This window comes from Cibotium barometz, chromosome 27, assembly GCF_041138505.1.
Source record: "Cibotium barometz isolate CiBa-2024 chromosome 27, ASM4113850v1, whole genome shotgun sequence".
NCBI classification, from domain to species: Eukaryota; Viridiplantae; Streptophyta; class Polypodiopsida; order Cyatheales; family Cibotiaceae; genus Cibotium; species Cibotium barometz.
In genome coordinates this window covers 49774469-49793100 of record NC_141072.1, presented here as the reverse complement: position 1 = coordinate 49793100, position 18632 = coordinate 49774469, and the positions used below count along the sequence as shown (strand labels likewise).

At 47.3% G+C, this 18632-nt stretch overlaps 2 protein-coding genes across 3 annotated transcripts in view; one reads left to right on the top strand and one right to left on the bottom strand.

Annotated features, from left to right (window-relative positions):
• The window catches only part of LOC147623484 (protein DOG1-like 3), a 41720-nt gene that overhangs the window by 11637 nt on the left and 11451 nt on the right, over positions 1-18632 (top strand). The window lies entirely within an intron of this gene.
• Positions 7863-10024, bottom strand: LOC147623485 (uncharacterized). Its single transcript, XM_086820974.1, has 3 exons — positions 9767-10024; positions 8291-8436; positions 7863-8049 (listed from the first exon to the last, which is right to left on the bottom strand). The coding sequence occupies exons 1-3, from the start codon at positions 10022-10024 to the stop codon at positions 7863-7865; spliced, it is 591 nt and encodes a 196-aa protein (XP_086677100.1).

The following is an 18632-nucleotide window of genomic DNA, read 5'->3' as shown; positions in this document are numbered from 1 at the left end:
ATCCTCAAGTTATGTACAAGGGAGAAGATTTGGACAGGGCCGTTTTGATCTACAGTGGAGTCCCTAAACCTATCACCCTGGATGCACTGCCCATATCTGTGCAAGGACAGTCCCTTAGTCATAAACACTACACTGGGAGACATTTGGTATCGCATTACCCATGTAGGCTCTTTCTTGGAGACAATTGGGAGATCCAACTGGGAGAGACACATCTCCATGTTTTGGTTCCTTAAGCACTCTGGACTCCTCTCGCCCCCAACCTTCCCTCACATTCAAGCTTGAAGCTCCATAAATTGTAAGTGTTAAAAAAAAATCAGTATTTTTTTTTGGGGAAAAAGATCCTTCAATTAGTTAAAGAAAAAACAGCCGCAAAGGGCAAAGTACAACCACGATGGGCTAAATATAGCCTCACCTCATATAAGGGCGGGAGACAAATGATCAAAGGGAAAGAGATGCTTCTCCTCTGGCTGGCCACTTTGTGAGAAGGCTATCTCATAAGAGAGGGTCGGCGAAACAACCATAGAGGTGGTGTGTAATGCCAAATGGGGTCACCGTCTCTATCCGTGAGGAAAGGGCCAGGCCTCCAAATTCTCAAGAAGGCTTCCCGCCGCTTCTGCATGTGGTAAGAACCTCCCTAGAGCTTCCCCCACTAAACGCAGGGGGGGTGAATGATGTCGAGCCATATGCTCTTGATGGTTTTAGCCGGCGGAGTGTGGGTGCCCTCGATGGCCTCGCTACACTAGCACGCCAGATGTGCTAGGCGGCTATGCTACTGCAAATCTCCCATCGCTGGCATGAGCCTGGTTGTTAGACACTTGCCGGTGGGGCCGTGACTGGACTACTGCAATACGATGGTGGGAGACTTGAAGGGCTCCCCCATCCTCCTTGTACGTCCTGACCACTCTAGCCTTGGTGGCCCAAGCGACAGTACCCCAAGTGATGATCCGGGTCGATGCCCTGTCCATAGCGAAGATGCGGAGAATCCGTTGTCAAATCTGCCGAGCCTTTGGGCAATCCCAAAGGCAATGTTGCTGAGACTCCTAGGGGTGGCCGCATCTCGGGCAAGCTGCTGACCGACTTCCGACTGCCAGCCACGTACCAACTGCCAGACTCCTGTGTGCCGTTAGCCAAAGGAAGAGAGTGATCTTCTTTGGCCGAAAACTGTCCCAAAGCCTCTTCTAGAAATTTGAAAGGAAGTGCTGTGATAGGCCCTGAGACTGCCAATGTGTTGTTGCCGGTGTGCCATCTATCTCCGGCATCTGGATCCTGTGGCCGAGCCGCGCTGTATATGCAAAGAAAGGGGCATCCAGAGTCTCCACCCGATCTGTGGGATCATGCCAAGTCCACTCTCCAGGGTCCCATTGCAACCGTGTGAGAGGTCGGCACTCCTAAATCCATAACCGCCAAAATCTCTCCTTGGCCACCTTGGCCGGTGCTGGATCTATGTGCCGTGCCCATGCCCGAAAACCAATCACCCTCACCCTCACCCTCTGCAAGGTGTAGCCTTTGAAATCCTCCATGCCTAGCCACACAAAAAGGGGGGGGGGGCTTTGGAATAGGAGTCAACCACTCCTGAGGAATAGCTGAGTTGATGTCGATGCTGAGCCTGTCTCTACCCTGGATCCCGGTCATACCTCTCTCCTGCTACTCCTGAGGTAACTGCCTGTGTGCAATCCAATCTCCAAGAGACCTAGCTGGTCCCATGCTCAAGGCACCCCAGGATATGTGTGGTCAGGCCCCAAGCATGTGGCCACTGGGTAAATGGATCAGGGGGTTCCATATCAAAGGCTGCTGAAGCTGTTCCCTTGAGGCCGCTGGAACAATCTGTTTGAGGGTTGGCCTGAGATGAGCCCAAGCATGAAGTAGACTGGTTGTGAATGTGTTCTCAAAGGCTAGACTAAAACCATTGGCTCGCATCTTTGTGAATATCCATCTAGTACTCTGCGGCCACGGGCCTCCAAGGCTCAGAGTGCGGGTTGAAATCCGGGCCAAGAGAAAATCCTTCCAAGGCTCACCATCGGGTAGGAGTCCTCTGACAATCAACTTGCCCAGTAGGGCACGGCTCTCTATAGCTGGATTGATGAGGCCAAGCCCCCCGCCTGCTGCTACGTGGTTGAATGATCACTCTCCATGCCACCTTGGCCTTGGTTGGCCTTCCATCACTTCTGGCCCACAAGAAGTTCCGGATCAAATGCTATACCTGGCCAATACAACCATATTTTATGGTACGGTATCCCAAAATTTCATATCGTATCAAAAATTTCGTATTGTACCAAAAATTTCCGTGCGGTACATATCGTATTTTCGTATTATGACAACTATGGATGCCTCCTACAACTTGGCTCACACCATAGCTTTGCTATCTATAATGGGATGGCATGGTGGCTTGCATTAGGAAGGCTTGCTAGTTTTCTGTACAAGGGGGGCACTAGTACACTTGATTATCTTATGGGATTGCCAAAACTAGCCTTGCGGATACCTGACTTTACCATCCCACCATGCCCGCTTGGTGCCGACCATAGCTACCTTGCCTTCACCCTCATCTGGACACCACCTACCCTAGCTTAGGCACTGCCCATCTCACATTACACCCAAATGCATTTCACCCATGATTGTGATTTCACCTATGCAAATTAGCTCTACCATTGTCTCTTGGATGTAGACCCATCTGCACCCCTCACCACCCTCACCTCACATGTATATCTTTGATGTTTCTTCTTTTGGAATGTTTAAGATTATAAGTAATAAATTTCACAAAAATGGGGAGCTTAAAAGCCCATTTTCTGTTTAGATCATTCTAGTTGCTAGTTGTTATTTATCATTGCTTCCAGCAATCTTGCTTAATCATTGATTTAATAGGGAAGTGATTGTTTTGCTAGTCTAGTAAGTGCTAGACTTCATGTGTCCTTACCTCTGAAAAATTGATAGAAACTCAGCTCGTTGGTCTCTCCATAAAAATTGTCCTCTTGGTTAGGACAAAAAGTTTTAATATGTAAACTTGCATCTACTCTTGGGCACCAATGACGGGAGTAGGGATGTCGTAGCACCTAGTCCATGCTATGCATGATGGAGTTGATGATCTTATACTTCACGATTGGACAATCTTTGAGGTAAAGTTTGCACTTTTTGTATTCTTATCTTTGCTCGTTTTGTTTTAGTGAATTAGTCATTTAAAGTTTGTTTTGTTGTTACTAATTAGTCATTCAAAATTTGTTTAGCTTGTTTGTTCTTCTCGGGTGTCTATATTAAGCTTTCCTATTTTTGATTTGTTTGTTTTTAGTGATTATCTTCTTTCTTTTAAAATTATTCGTCGTAAGTTCAGATTCATGTGGCCTTATGATGGTATATCCACACAGCCGCCATCGATTGTTTTCCACCCCCTTTGCCAAAGCCCACACAGGTACCATGCCTCATAATTGTTGGTATGAAGACGAATGCCATATCACACGTGTACGTCTTTTGCGTGAGTTAGCTACCGGCCAAATCCAAAAGCATGAAGTTGAACGTGCCACAAATGATGCTTAACACCCCCCCCCCCCCCACAATCACAGACCCACGCATCTGGCACTCATGCACACGCATTATACCACATACCCCACCAACCCCCCCTCCCACATCCACCTTACGCACGTCCCACCACATCCACCTTCTTCACAAGAGACATGGTGGTGAAGGCTATACGTAGGCTTCAGAATGGCCGATCACAGGATCACGAGGGGCTTATGGCTAAGCACCTCTCTTGTGCAAGGGACACCCTGGCACTCCTCCTAGCCCATACGTGTAATAGTTCTTCCAAGGGTGATGCCTCAAACAAGAAGAATTGGGTGTTTTTGACCATAGAAGAGGTCAATGATGAGTTGTCTCTAAGTGCATGTGAGGAGAGTCAACCTGTTTGATATGTAGACAGTGGAGCTTCCGGGTGACATTCCCATATTCTAAAATTTCTGAACAGCAAGGTTTAGGACAGCAAATACCTCCGGATGAGCTTGGAAATCAGCCCATAATTGAGCCCTATGGACAGATAAATGTTGAGGAAGCTGTTGTAACACGCGGAAGCTCTGGGGGTCTTCTTTCAGCCCTAAACACTCGTGGAAACATGCTGATGCAAAACGCTGATATGAAGAGAGAGTAGAGAGAGAGAGATGTCAGAGTTGGTGCAGCGGAATACACACACACGTAGAGAGAAGTTGACGCAGAGAGAGAGAGAGAGAAAGAAAGAAAGAAAGAAAGAAAGATTTTATTAACGTCTTCCAAAAGACCGAACTCGGCCTATGAGACAAATCGGAGTACATGTATGGGGTATCCTCTGTCATCCCAACAAAATGAAAAAGTACTGAATAAAAAAGCTGAATTTGGGTGTGTAGGGGATGGAGCTCTATTACTAGGAGAATGCAAAGCTATATGCATGGAGTATACAATCATGATATGCAACCTAGCTAGCTCCATCCTGTACCATACTGGGGGTATAAAATGGTATACATCAGTGAAGGGGGTGTCCACAGCTCCCTGAAGAACATGCCTGGGTGTGCTCTGAAGCGAGCCAGTCGCTCCTCACCCTCTCTGTGAAACTGAGCTCTGATCTCTGTCATCTCTCTCTGGTATAGGCGTGGTGTCCGAAAGCCAGGTGTCCTCTGTCTCCTGCGGGCTCTAAGTGTCTTTGCTCTCTGGAGAGTAATTCCCTGCCGTGTAGGGGCTGGGAGGGGTATGGATCTCTGAAAAAATGTAGTAATATGTGTCTGTCGCCCCCCCTCTGGAGCTGTCTGAGCCTGTAATAATGTCTCTCTGTGGCGCTGTATGTCTAGAATGTATCTCCCCAGTATGCGCTGGTCTGCTGCCTCAAAGATCTGGCGTAGGGAATGTGGCTCTCTGAATAAAATGGGATATCTCTCTCTGATGGCTGTATATGCTCTGCATCTGCATACATAATGCTCCTCACTCTCCACCTCCTCTCTGCACAATCTGCATACCCTCTCCTCTCGGGGGATCCGTGCTGCTCTGCCAGTCTCAATCTCCAATCGGTGTGATGAAACTCTGAGCTGACCAATAGCCACTCGGGAGCCGTGTGGTAAAAAGCCCTCCATGTATCTAGGCCTCTCTATAAATCCATCATCAGTGATACTCATGAAGTGATCTCTGTAGTATAGCATCTTCGGTGGAAGAGGCTGTGTAGGCGATATCCATGTCTCTCGTGTATAGAGCTGCCATAGATCCTGTCTCAATACTCTGTTCCTCTCACTATGAGAGAGACGGATATGTGGTGCATCCCTGTCATACTGGAATGGTGGTAGATGATCCATGTCTAGGCCATGCTGTGAGAACCAATGTGTGACCTGTGCATACCATGATCCTCTGTCTCCTGCCTCAGCCAACTGTCTAGATGCCTGAAAAGCTCTGTATGATAATCTGTCCTGTGGCATCTCTCTGAATCTGTCTAGCAGGCATATAGTCTGAAATATGGCCTCTACCATCATAGGAGGCGCAGCAAACTCTGCTCGGATAATGTCATGAGGTACTGACGGTTTGCTGCGTATCATGCGTGCCATCATGAGGGCCTGTGGTCTCTCTATCTGTGTCCACCAATGGGTAGCAAGGCCTGGCGCCCATACTGCTGCTCCATACATCAATGCCGGTGTGACTAATGTGTCAAATAGCCACCCCTTCGTCCGGGGCTCCTGAAAATGCGCCTGGTGGCACTGTCTCTCTAGCATAGCCAATGCTGCATATCCCCGTGTCAATCTAGCTCTGGCTGCTGAACCCATGGTAAAGCGTGTGGCTGCTGCAGAGAAGGTAACCCCTAGGTACACGTATGATGTCACCACCTCCACCTGGCATCCTGCGAGAGTGAATGTCAGCTGACTCCTGCCCTGTCTCGATGTATGAAAGACCATAACCTTGGTTTTCCCAAGGCGGCAAACCCTCTGCTAGTGCCCTGTTAAACAGGTGTGCAAGAAAAGGAGCTAAAGAATCTACTGCATATATGAGATGCTCACCCTGCAGGCCCATATGGTCGGCGGCCCGTCCATGCTGTAGGCGGCGGATAGCTTCCTGTACCATCGAGTGGGTAAAGAAGCTAGCTGTGGTAGGTCGAGGCTCCTGTGGCTGAGGTATAGGTGGCTGCTGTGGGGCATGGTATAGACCCTCTGCATATGTGTGCCATGTCTGTGGGTCTGCAATAGGTGTCGGGGTCCGGGGCTCTCTGAAGTGCCGCCATGAGATAGGGCTATCTCTACTCATGAAGAAATGAAAGATCTCTAGCTCCTGTATCTCTGCGAAGGAGAGAGAGAGAGAGAGAGAGAGAGAGAGAGAGAGAGAGAGGTTGGCGAACAGCTTTGATATGTATTAGCAATGAATAGGTTGAATTTTACAATGGTTGGGCATGGGTATATATACCCTCTAAATGGAAATGGCCGACTCACTTAGATACGACTGAATCCACATGAGATACTATATTTTAACACCCTCTCTGTAGCTCATAGTGGACATAGAAAAGAAACTAAGTCGATGTAGATGCAACCATGGACACCTCAGTACTGGCCGGATACTGAATACACCTCGGAAAATGCTCCAAACAACCTGTCTCCTCAAGGAATGCCATCTTGAGCTTCAGCTGCCACATAGAATAATGAATTGCAGACAACTCCACATTCATGATCCCCCATTCGTTGAACTGCGAACACATCACGTTCAAAAAATCCTCTGAACCTTGAACTGTCGACACATGACGCCCAAAATTCTCTGACAATGAACTAGGAACTCATCCCATCCATAGTCTACTACCAATGAACTACGAACACATCACGTCCATAGATTTGTCAAGCTGTTCCATGCCAGATGCATGTGCCTTGAACTCCGACACACGGGTCCAAATCACCAAAACGGGAGCACAGACTGCCCCTCTCTGCCACTCACATGCCTCTCTCTGGCTGAAGCACGTGGTAGCATCCATCCACCAAGCTAGAATGCTGGAGTATGTGCCAGTGAAGTTCTCGCCACACCGGCAGACGCCGTAGCATCCCTCTTAGAATCACTATCACTGTCATCCTCGTCAGCTTTGCCTTTGCCTTTGTCATTTGTCGAGCCTTGAGCTTTAGCTTTGGATTTGCAATCCCGAGCCAAATGCCCTCGCTTTCCGCACTTATAACAACGGCTCCTAGACTTCTTATTGGATTCCGATGCAGCATGTGCCGATTCTACATCCTTCGGAACCCGAATCTTGCCTTGGGAAATGAGCACTGCTTCCTCCTCAATGAGAAAAGAGCTGAGATCATCAAATTCCAGCTTTTCCTTCGTGACTTGTAAGCGTAATGCCCTCGAGACCATCTCGTACTCCTTAGGCAACTTCGTAAGAACCAAGGCAGCTAACTGGGTACTAGTTAATGCACTATTCATAGCCGATAATAACTGATCATGGATAACCTTTACCTTCATTAGAAGTGACTGCATAGAGGTCCCGGTTTCAAACTTGATAGAAAACAACTGGTCGAGAAGGGTTACTGCTCGCATTGTTGAGTCTCGATCAAACATTCCTGCAAGCTTTGACCACATTTCCTTGGCAGTCTTTAAAGTCTGAATGGCAGGGGAAATTTCCTTGGTGAGAGATTCTGCAATCGCCGACATCGCCTTCGCATTGTGAGCTTCCCAATCCACAAGAGATTTGAGAAACTCCTCCTCCTGAAGACGTGTGAACCGATTGCTATCCCTTCGGGGACGTTCCTCCGAGCCATCAACAATGTCCCATAAGCCTTTTCTGCTAAACCATAGCCTCATGATCAAATTCCAATGCGCATAGTTGTCGCCATTCAGTTTGTCGTCCTTGCTTGAACACGGGAGACCCATCTCATAAAACTCCGTCCAAGATCTTCTCAGTCGAACCAAACCTCCTCTCCGTAGCCGACGCACTTCTCGTTCCTCCTCTTGTAACAGTCAACACAGTTGAAATCTCGTCCCGAGTCCTCGAGCACTTTGACCTGCAAGTCTTGGCCGCGTCCTGGATTCCACTCCCGAGGCTCCACCCTTGCGTCACCGGTGCCCTCCTGGCTTGCTATGATGCTGTCCAAAGCAAAAACAGCCTCCAAAGTGCTCTAAAAAACTGGCCGACCAGCAGGGCAGGAAAACGCAAGCCCACAGCCAACCAAGAGAAAACGCAGCACTGAAGCTCTTGCTCGCTGCAGCCGCTTGTGGTGTGCAACCTTGCGCCACCAAGCGCTACTGGAACAAAAAACGCAAGGTGCCGCCCCAGTCCCTCCTCACCTTGTCTGCAGCAACGCCGAAGTACAACACAGCCCCTCACCTGATAGCGAAGCCGAAGTACAACACAGCCCCTCGCCTGATAGCGAAGCCGAAGTACAGCAGCACTACACCACCTTTCACGATCGCCGCCAATACAGCACGCAAGCCAAAAAAAAAAACGCAGCTCTTGTTCTCAACTGCTCCTACCTGCACTTGAGGATCATTGAGCCAGAAGCTCTGATACCATGTCAGAGTTGGTGCAGCGGAATACACACACACGTAGAGAGAAGTTGACGGAGAGAGAGAGAGAGAGAGAGAGAGAGAGAGAGAGAGAGAGAGAGAGGTTGGCGAACAGCTTTGATATGTATTAGCAATGAGTTTAATGAATACAACTATGAGCACTCATGCCTTTATATAGGCTTCTTGAACCAAAGATGAGCTGGCCGATTGCTGTCGGACCAGCTGATTGGGCACTTTTTTCCATAAATTGTAACGCCTGAAGCCGCCTTGCTCTCCAAATCAGTCGACCATTCCTGTAAGCAGCCGACAGCTTCTTGCTTAATTCTGGTACAGTCGACAGGCCTTCCTCTTCATGCCCTCTAGCCTTGCTCCAAGTCCACACTGGCCTTGTGCTCCAAAATCCTAGCTCTACTTGTCCTTTTCTAGCTGCCCCTTCTGGATTAGCCCTGAGAAGGTACATGAGCATGTCATGCACATGACATCCCCCTCTGCTAAACTTGATGACGGGATTCCAACCTGTTCTTGGATGACTGTCATCATCCAATCTTTTCCCGAAGTCCCTCTGTCATCCATCCATCCATCTCTGGCAACCCTTTTCTCTAAAAATCCGGCATGGTCTCCAAAACCACTCTGACTCTGAATAAGATCTATGGATCCGTTCCCTCCAGTCCCCAATCCATTCCTGCCTTGACTTTGAACACTGTCTTGGTCTTCATTCCTGAGAAATGAGTCTGGCACTCTCACATCACCCCTTGGAGGATAATCCTCCCTTGGGACCATTGCCCGAGAACCTATCTGGTTCACAGGATTGCCATCCCCTCTAGCTTTGTGGAACACCACCAACAAACCTCTTGGGAGCTCTTCCCGTTCCTGTGTTCCTTGCCTTGGGCTTCGTATCCGTGTACTTTCCTGTACCTTGGACCTGTACACCATCCTATCTATGGGACTGAATCAATGTTTAGCTTCGTAGAGCCTGATGCTCTGATACCAATGTAACACGCGGAAGCTCTGGGGGTCTTCTTTTAGCCCTAAACACTCCTAGAAACATGCTGATGCAAAACGCAGATATGAAGAGAGAGGAGAGAGAGAGAGATGCTGGAAATTCAGTATATTAATATAGTACAAAAAGGTACTCAGTCCACAGCCCTAGGCTGCCTTCTTGGAAAAGGTGAACATCACCAAAATCTGGTCCCTTCTTGGACCCTAAGGACCCAACTCCTAAATGAGTTGAATGAATACAACTATGAGCACTCATGCCTTTATATAGGCTTCTGGAACGAAAGATGAGCTGGCTGACTGCTGTCGTACCAGCCGACTGGGCACTTTTTTCCGTAAATTGTAACGCCTGCAGCCGCCTTGCTCTCCAATTCAGTCGACCATTCCTGTAAGCAGCCGACAGCTTCTTGCTTAATTCTGGTGCAGCCGACAGGCCTTCCTCTTCATGCCCTCCAGCCTTGCTCCAAGTCCACACTGGCCTTGTGCTCCAAAATCCTAGCTCTACTTGTCCTTTTCTGGCTGCCCCTTCTGGATTAGCCTTGAGAAGGTACATGAGCATGTCATGCACATGACAGCTGTATGGGATGAACGGACAGCCATACCAGAGGCTAGAACAGTCCCTAGATGGCTGATCCATACCCTTGAAGAAAGCAAGCTTGGTGCTCCTTTTGAGAGCAGGACAAGGGCAGCAAGAAGAGGTGAATCTAGCAGGCATGAAGTGGATTATGCTTGCATGGGTAGCATGTTTGCTTCTGAGGGACTGTCCTCTTATGAGCAAGCTCATGGCAATGAGCATTGGGAGACAGCCATGCAAGAAGAGTATAGTTCCATCCAGAGAAACAATACATGGGAACTAGTTGACTTGCCTCCAAGCAAAATGTGATTGGTACGAAGTGGGTGTATAAGATCAAACACAAGCCAGATGAATCCATTGACAGCTAAAGGCTATTCCCAAGGGAAGTGGATAGACTATGATGAAACCTTTGTCCCAACTTCAAAAATGACAACTATTCGAACTGTCACCAATTGGCCGACCATTTGGTCCATTCCTAGTTTTTGCGTCTCGTTCACTTGAGGCCAGGCCGGTGTCTCATGTGAAGAGGCCAGTATTTTGCTGACATGGACGGGAGCCAGACTGGTGCCACCCGTGTGTTAGCAGGATGGTGTCGTATGGACGGGAGCCAGATCAGTGTCACCCGTGTATGACCTGGACTGTGTTCGATCCATGGGACTGTCACGCCATGGAAGAGCCAGTATTCGTGCCGTGTTTTGCCTATGGGACTGTCACACCTAGGGAAACTCGTGCCTGGAACTGTGTCTTACCTATGGGACTGTCACTCCATAGGAAGACCAGGATTTTATGTTTTTATGTCGTGCCAGTTTTGTGCCGACAGATATTTTGTACATGTTCCATGAACGGGAGATATGTCCATGTTACTTTTTGCACATGCACACATGATTTGCATGCTTGAAACTGTTTTCGCATGACATGTATTTGTGTGTTTGCCTGCTTGACGTGTTACTTACTGAGCGGGGACGCCTGCCAGTGAGTCGTGAAGTCTGCTCTATATTCTGACGAGTTTCAGTGCATGTGAACAGGTGGTAAGTATATGGTACATGTTGTTTTATGTTATTTAATTCTAACCCCTTTGTTTTATAAGGTTAGGGGTTCACACTCATTTAAAAGTGGGCACCCCCTTTGGGCACCCACTTAGGGGCCAAGGTGGGGAGCCTCACTTTTAAGTGAGTGTGGGGGTGGGCATGGTCACCAACCCCCACTAGTCCCCCTTCATGCAAGCGTGGAAATCTTGAGTTGTATCTTCACATTAAATTTTATTAAAAAGGTTTACCCCTTCAAGCGTAGAATCAATCGCATCTTCTTGGCGTTGATTTCATCACCCGATTCCACCATCCTTGTGAAGATCAAGAAACGGCGACCACCTCCTACTCTTCTGCTCCTACAGCAACCAGGCGGCTACCTCTGCTTCTTCTCTCTCAGGCGACTGCTTCTCCACATGCTGCTGCAGGTGGCTGCGCCTACACCACCTCCACTCCCACAGGCGGGCTATGCAGTCGGCAACCAAGCGTTACTGAACTGCACATCCAGGCGGCTGTGCGCTCCACCCGCATCCAAAACGACTGCACAAACCTCATCTCCCATACAGGCTGCGCAGGCTGCCAGGCTGCGCTATTTATGCTTCAGGTGGCTGTGCGCATGATCACCAGCCGACGGCGTTTCTCCCTCAGGCAGCTGCACCACTAGTTGCTGCGCTGCACAGCAGCCGTCTGGGTATCCATCACCAGCAGGTTACGTGTACATTTCCAACAAGTGGTGTTTGCATTCAGGACGTTGTCCACCAACAGCAGGCTGTGCTCCAGCAGGCGGCTATCCACACCAGGTATCTTCTCTAGGCGGCTGCCTCCTCGGCACAGTGGCTGCTGCCCTTCTCCCATACAAAGTGATTATACCATCCCCACAGGCGGCTCCTGCCACCATCTTTCAGGTGGCTGCATCCCTGGTATCCCCCACTAGGTGGTTACCCCTTCTACACGAACACCTCCGGGTATTGGTTTTTCTATCGGCCATTTACAAGTAAGTGATTTTCAGATTTGAGTAAAGCATTTAATGTTTAAATCTGGTAAGGGATTCATCCCTCTACGGCCACACCCGTTCGGTGCCGGGTTGTCCAAGCTGTATTGGCGAACCTCGGTCCAAAGGTGCTGAGATCGGGAGAGCCAGGCGTTAGTACGAGAGCGCCTGCCTGTGCGTGGTCTCGGAACACCAGTGTGGCGCTCTCCGCGGAGTCCAGTGAAAGCACAGGACCGTAGCGATTGGACCACACTAGTGGTCGATCTGCTTCGAGCTTCTACATCGAAATTCGAGCTATTTGTTTGGTACTGTTTTCATATGTACATGGACATTATCTGGTTCTCAGAATCCATGGAGCATTGTATTCATTAAATACTCCCAATAAATATATCATATATTGAGGGGGGGGTCGGCCCGTTCCGGCCCCAGTGCTGGTGTCCATCTTTCCATTTCTGTTCATTTAAATTTCAAGTTGTTTTAAGTTGTCCATTTCATATTTGTGGTTTTAAAGTTGTGCTATTAAGCGTGTGGGTGTCCAACGGAGTCCTTCCCACTTGACGGGATCGGTTTCATTGGTATCAGAGCACGGTTGTTTCCCTCTTCCTAGTGGGGAAACGAACCTGTGTACTGGACATCCCGCTTTTAGCAAACTTTGAACACAATGGACAGCCAAGGCAACCCTTTGGAAGTACCAAATTCGAGGGGTCCCTCTAGTGCTTCTCGTGGGTTTGATGCCCTGCGAGGTAGACACAAGCCTCTTGAAAGGGTTATGGATAGTGAATCCAAAGGTCAACTGTCTCCAGGAAAGACAGTTATGCTTGAACAAGAGCCTGATGCTATGAGGGCTGAAATGGAACATATGAGAAAACTTTTGCAGGCTCAAGAGCAAGAATTGAAGTTTTTGCATGAAGATCCTCATCTACAAAGTGCTATTGAAGCCAGGAAGGTTGATGCTATGGTTGATGTAACCTTTGAATCAATGGCTCGTGAAGTGGGCAAGAAACTGCATGGGCTCCATGGGCCGTCAAAGAAGCTTCATGGGGCACGGTGGCATGTGCTCCACGAACTCGAAGCTCAGATGCATGTGACTTACCTGCATATGGCATGGTCTCTCCATGAGACAACTCAGAAGGCAAAATTTTTCTGGAAGCAGACCTGTCACCATGAGATACATATCTTGCATGCATGTGACTTTCGTGCTCTCCATGAGCACTGGCATACATAAATCTGTCAGGCTTAGTGCCTTGGGGAGAGGATGCATGTCGAGAGGTGACAGTCACCTCTTCCTTTTGCATAAAAGATTTCAGCCTCTGGGATGCGGGATCTCCATGCTTCAAACGAGGTGGATTTCTGAATTTCAGCTCTCCGTCATCCCCCTCTTTGATATCACCTTTGCAAAGGAGATAGGCAAGTGCCAACTCCCTTGGCTACCCCGTTCGATAAGGGGAAAAGAAAAAGAGAGGACCATGAGCCTCATGCCAGGAAGCTCAAGGAGTTCAAAGCAGGTGATAAATCTGTCAAATTTGATGTCTTTCATGGTGAACATGATGCTTCTAAGGTGCTAGCGTTTGTGGCACAGTTCGACATTGCTTTTAGCGATGAGGACTTTACAGAAAAGTCGAAGGTGCGCCATGCTAGCATGTTTCTGAAAGGCACTGCTGCCCATTGGTGGATCACTGAAAAGATCACCAAGGATCCCATCTCTACTTGGAAGGAATTCAAAGATAGATTTTATGCTCAGTTTTTGCCTCCCAATGCAGAGCAAACTCTCACTCAAAAGTGGGATAGGCTGGAACAAAAAGATAATGAGAGTGTGCAACAGTATGTTAACAAATTCTGGAAAGTGTTGCTGGAAGTGACTCCCTTCATGCTAATCTCTGAGGAGGAAAGAAAGAGGAAGTTTCGTTCTGGATTGCAACCTGCATATAGATCGGGTATTGAATTGCACCCAAAACATACGTTGCAACAACTCACAGCTTCTGCTCTTGCCACAGAGCAATTGGTGCTCAAGATCAAGCAAGATCAAGGAGGTTCTAAGGGGAAGGACAAGGCTGTCCCAAATCAGCAAAAGGGTGGACAGCCACCTAAAAAGAACTTCCGGGAGCCTTACAAGGGTGGTAAAGCTGAAAATAACCCATCTAAAGAACAGGGCCCAAGGAAGAACAAATTTGGCTTAACCCCGGAGCAAAGAGAGCAATATGCTAAGGATGGAAAATGCTTTTCTTGTGGTAGCAAAGACCACATGCTTCGGCAATGCCCAGATCGCAAACCAAAGCACGAGGACAAGCACACCAAAGCAAATGTTCATGCAGTTCCTGATGTGCAAGGTAATACAGGTCATGATGCAAAAGAGCGTATGGTTTGCAAGGCTTGGGGGCAAATCAAGGATCAGCCCGCATTATTTATGTTTGATGATTGTGCAACTGACAATTTCATCTCTATGCAAATGGCAGCTGCATTGGGTATTGAGGTTGAAAACATGGGACCTCAGATTGAAGCTGAAGCTGCATTTATTGGCAAAGAGGTGCAGGTTACCCCTTTGATTGGGAAGTTGCGTATCCATATACAGGGCTATCTTGATAATGAGCATTTCCTAGTTGCTCCTCTGAATGGATGCGATGTATTGTTGGGCAAGCCATGGCATCATAGGCTTGAGCCCCGCAAAGACTACAAGTCCAATATGATTTCTTTTATGCATAAAGGCCTCATGCACTTTATTGATGCTGGCAAAGAAGGGGATTCCATCCCAGTTGTATCACACATCCAAATTAATAAAGCAATGAAAAAGAGTCTTTCTGCGTACTTGGTTTTTGTGCGTGATATTCTTGTGCCAAATCATCAACATATGGATGCTATGTCTAATGATAGGCTGAGTTTTCTTAATGCATTCAAAGACTGTTTTGCTGACTCATTGCCAGGTGAATTACCTCCCCAAAGGCCCGAAGATCATCGTATAGATCTTGTGCCAGGTAGTTCTCCACCTAACAAACCCGCATACCGAGTAAGTGCTGCACAACAAGAAGAAATTATGAAGCAGGTTAACGAGCTTTTAGAGAAAGGTTTGGTTCAGCCCAGTTCCTCACCTTACTGCTCTCCTGTGCTTCTTGTTCAAAAGAAGGACGGATCATTCCGTATGTGTGTAGACTATAGAGCTTTGAACAAGCTTACCATCAAGAACAGATTCCCAATTCCACGTATTGATGATATCTTGGATAAGCTTGATGGTTCAGCTTGCTTTAGCAGACTTGATTTGAAGAGTGGTTATCACCAGATACGCGTGGTACCACAAGATGTCCATAAGACTGCATTCAGGACAGCCTTCGGACTATATGAATTCTTGGTAATGCCTTTTGGTCTCACCAATGCTCCTGCTACTTTTAATCGAATGATGGATAGGATATTTAGATCCTATCGCAAGTTTACAGGAGTCTTCTTTGATGATATCTTGGTTTTCTCCAAGAATGAGCAGGAACACAGAACTCATTTGGTCACAGTGTTCGAAGAGTCGCGGAAGCATAAACTTTTCGTCAATGCCAAGAAAAGTGAGTTTTTCCTTTCAGAGATTCATTATTTGGGTCATATTGTATCCAAGGATGGAGTTACAATGGATCCTGCAAAGATAGAGACTATTCGGAATTGGCCCGAATTGCAAAACGTACATCAAGTACGTAGTTTTCTGGGATTATGTTCGTACTACAGGCGTTTCATAAGGCATTTTGCTATGATTGCCACTCCTCTACATGATCTCACGAAGAAGAAAACTGCTTTCAAATGGACTTCAAAGGAACAGGATGCTTTCTTGCAGCTCAAGCATGCTATTATATGTGGTCCAGTATTGATTGTTCCTGACTTGCACAAGTCATTTGTGGTTGAATGTGATGCTTGTGGTGATTGCATAGGAGCTGTCCTAAATCAAGAAGGGCATGCAGTTGCATACGAGAGCCGTCGTTTGCATGATGCTGAGCTTCATATGGATATCTATGAGAAAGAGCTCTTGGCTGTAATTCACGCCTTAAAGATTTGGAAACATTACCTTCTTGGGGCTGAATTTGTAGTCAAGACAGATCATCAAAGCTTGAGATACTTTCTATCTCAAACCAAGCTTTCAGAGAAGCAGATGAGAATGGCAAATTTTCTTTCCATGTTTCATTTTCAGATTGTGCATACTCCAGGAAAGAAAAATGTCGTGGCCGATGCACTATCTAGGAGACCTTATATTGCTGCAGTCTCAGTGGCCTCTCATGGAGATCTATCTGCTATGAGAGATTTGTATCATTTGGATGCTGATTTTTGCCATATATGGACTGATTTGATGGCTGGTCACTCACATGCCTCTTATGTTATCAACGAGGGTTATCTCATGAAGGATAATTGCCTATGTGTGGTGAAGGATTTGCGTCCAAAGGTTATGGACGAATGTCACGCTCCACCCTATGCTGGTCATAGAGGTATTATGCCTACTACTCGCATGATTCAGAGGTATTTCTTTTGGCCAAGCATGCGTAAAGACATTGAGGCTCATGTGCGTGCATGTATCACTTGCCAAAAGGTGAAATTTGATAGGCAAAAGCCTCCAGGTTTGCTTCAGCCATTGCCTATTCCCTCGCAACCTTGGGAAAGTATCACGATGGATTTTATTATGGATTTGCCTAGATCCCAGCATGGGAATGATGCTATTTGGACTATTGTGGACAGGTTTAGCAAGCAAGCTCACTTCTTGCCCGTCAAGAAAACCATTAAAGCTGATCATATGGTAAAGCTTTTTCTTGCTAATATTTTCAAGCATCATGGTATGCCTAAATCCATTGTTGGGGATAGAGATCCCAGGACTACAAGCCTATTTTGGAGGGCTTTGTTTGATAATATGGGCACTAAGCTTGAGTTTTCATCAGCTTATCATCCCCAAACGGATGGCCAAAGTGAAGCTGCAAATTCAGCTGTGTTGGATTTGTTGAAGTGTTATGTAGCAGATCAAAAGAGTGCATGGGAAAAGTATCTTCCACTTGTTGAGTTTGCCTACAACAATACAATCCATGCTTCCACAGGAAAGGCTCCGTTTGAGATTATTTATGGTAGAGTGGTCTTGCCACCCATCCTTCGAACAAAGGATGAGATTTTTGCAGCTGATGAATATGTTCGTGACTTGGATGTTGCCTTTAGTCAGGTGCGGACAGCCATTGCAAGATCTCAGGATAAGCATAAAAAGGCTGCTGACAAGCATAGAAGGGACATGGAAGTCAAAGAAGGTGATTGGGTATTGCTGAAATTTGAGAAGGCTAGGCTTCGGAAGAGGCCAGGACGAGAAGGATCATATCCTAAGCTTTCTCCTTGCTATTATGGACCCTTCAAGGTGATTCAGAAGATCAATGAAGTGTCCTACAGGCTTGCTTTACCTAGTCATTGGAAGATTCACAATGCTTTTCATGTGAGTCTATTTCGGAAATATGTGGGGCCAGATCCTGATGAGCCTGTCACAGAAGATCCGCCAGAAATTGAAGAGCTTGAGGAGATCCTCCAGCCAGAACAGATTGTTTTTCACAAGGAGAGAAAGCTACCTGCAGGAAAGCTTTCCAGGAGATACCTTGTGAAGTTTAAGAATTATTTGCCTATTGATGCCAAATGGGTAAATGAGGATTATTTTGCAGATTATCCGCAATTATTGCAGGCATATCTTGAGGCTTTTCAGTTGAGGTCAACTCTTTAGAAGCCCGGGGGGATGTCACCAATTGGCCGACCATTTGGTCCATTCCTAGTTTTTGCGTCTCGTTCACTTGAGGCCAGGCCGGTGTCTCATGTGAAGAGGCCAGTATTTTGCTGACATGGACGGGAGCCAGACTGGTGCCACCCGTGTGTTAGCAGGATGGTGTCGTATGGACGGGAGCCAGATCAGTGTCACCTGTGTATGACCTGGACTGTGTTCGATCCATGGGACTGTCACGCCATGGAAGAGCCAGTATTCGTGCCGTGTTTTGCCTATGGGACTGTCACACCTAGGGAAACTCGTGCCTGGAACTGTGTCTTACCTATGGGACTGTCACTCCATAGGAAGACCAGGATTTTATGTTTTTATGTCGTGCCAGTTTTGTGCCGACAGATATTTTGTACATGTTCCATGAACGGGAGATATGTCCATGTTACTTTTTGCACATGCACACATGATTTGCATGCTTGAAACTGTTTTCGCATGACATGTATTTGTGTGTTTGCCTGCTTGACGTGTTACTTACTGAGCGGGGACGCCTGCCAGTGAGTCGTGAAGTCTGCTCTGTATTCTGACGAGTTTCAGTGCATGTGAACAGGTGGTAAGTATATGGTACATGTTGTTTTATGTTATTTAATTCTAACCCCTTTGTTTTATAAGGTTAGGGGTTCACACTCATTTAAAAGTGGGCACCCCCTTTGGGCACCCACTTAGGGGCCAAGGTGGGGAGCCTCACTTTTAAGTGAGTGTGGGGGTGGGCATGGTCACCAACCCCCACTAGTCCCCCTTCATGCAAGCGTGGAAATCTTGAGTTGTATCTTCACATTAAATTTTATTAAAAAGGTTTACCCCTTCAAGCGTAGAATCAATCGCATC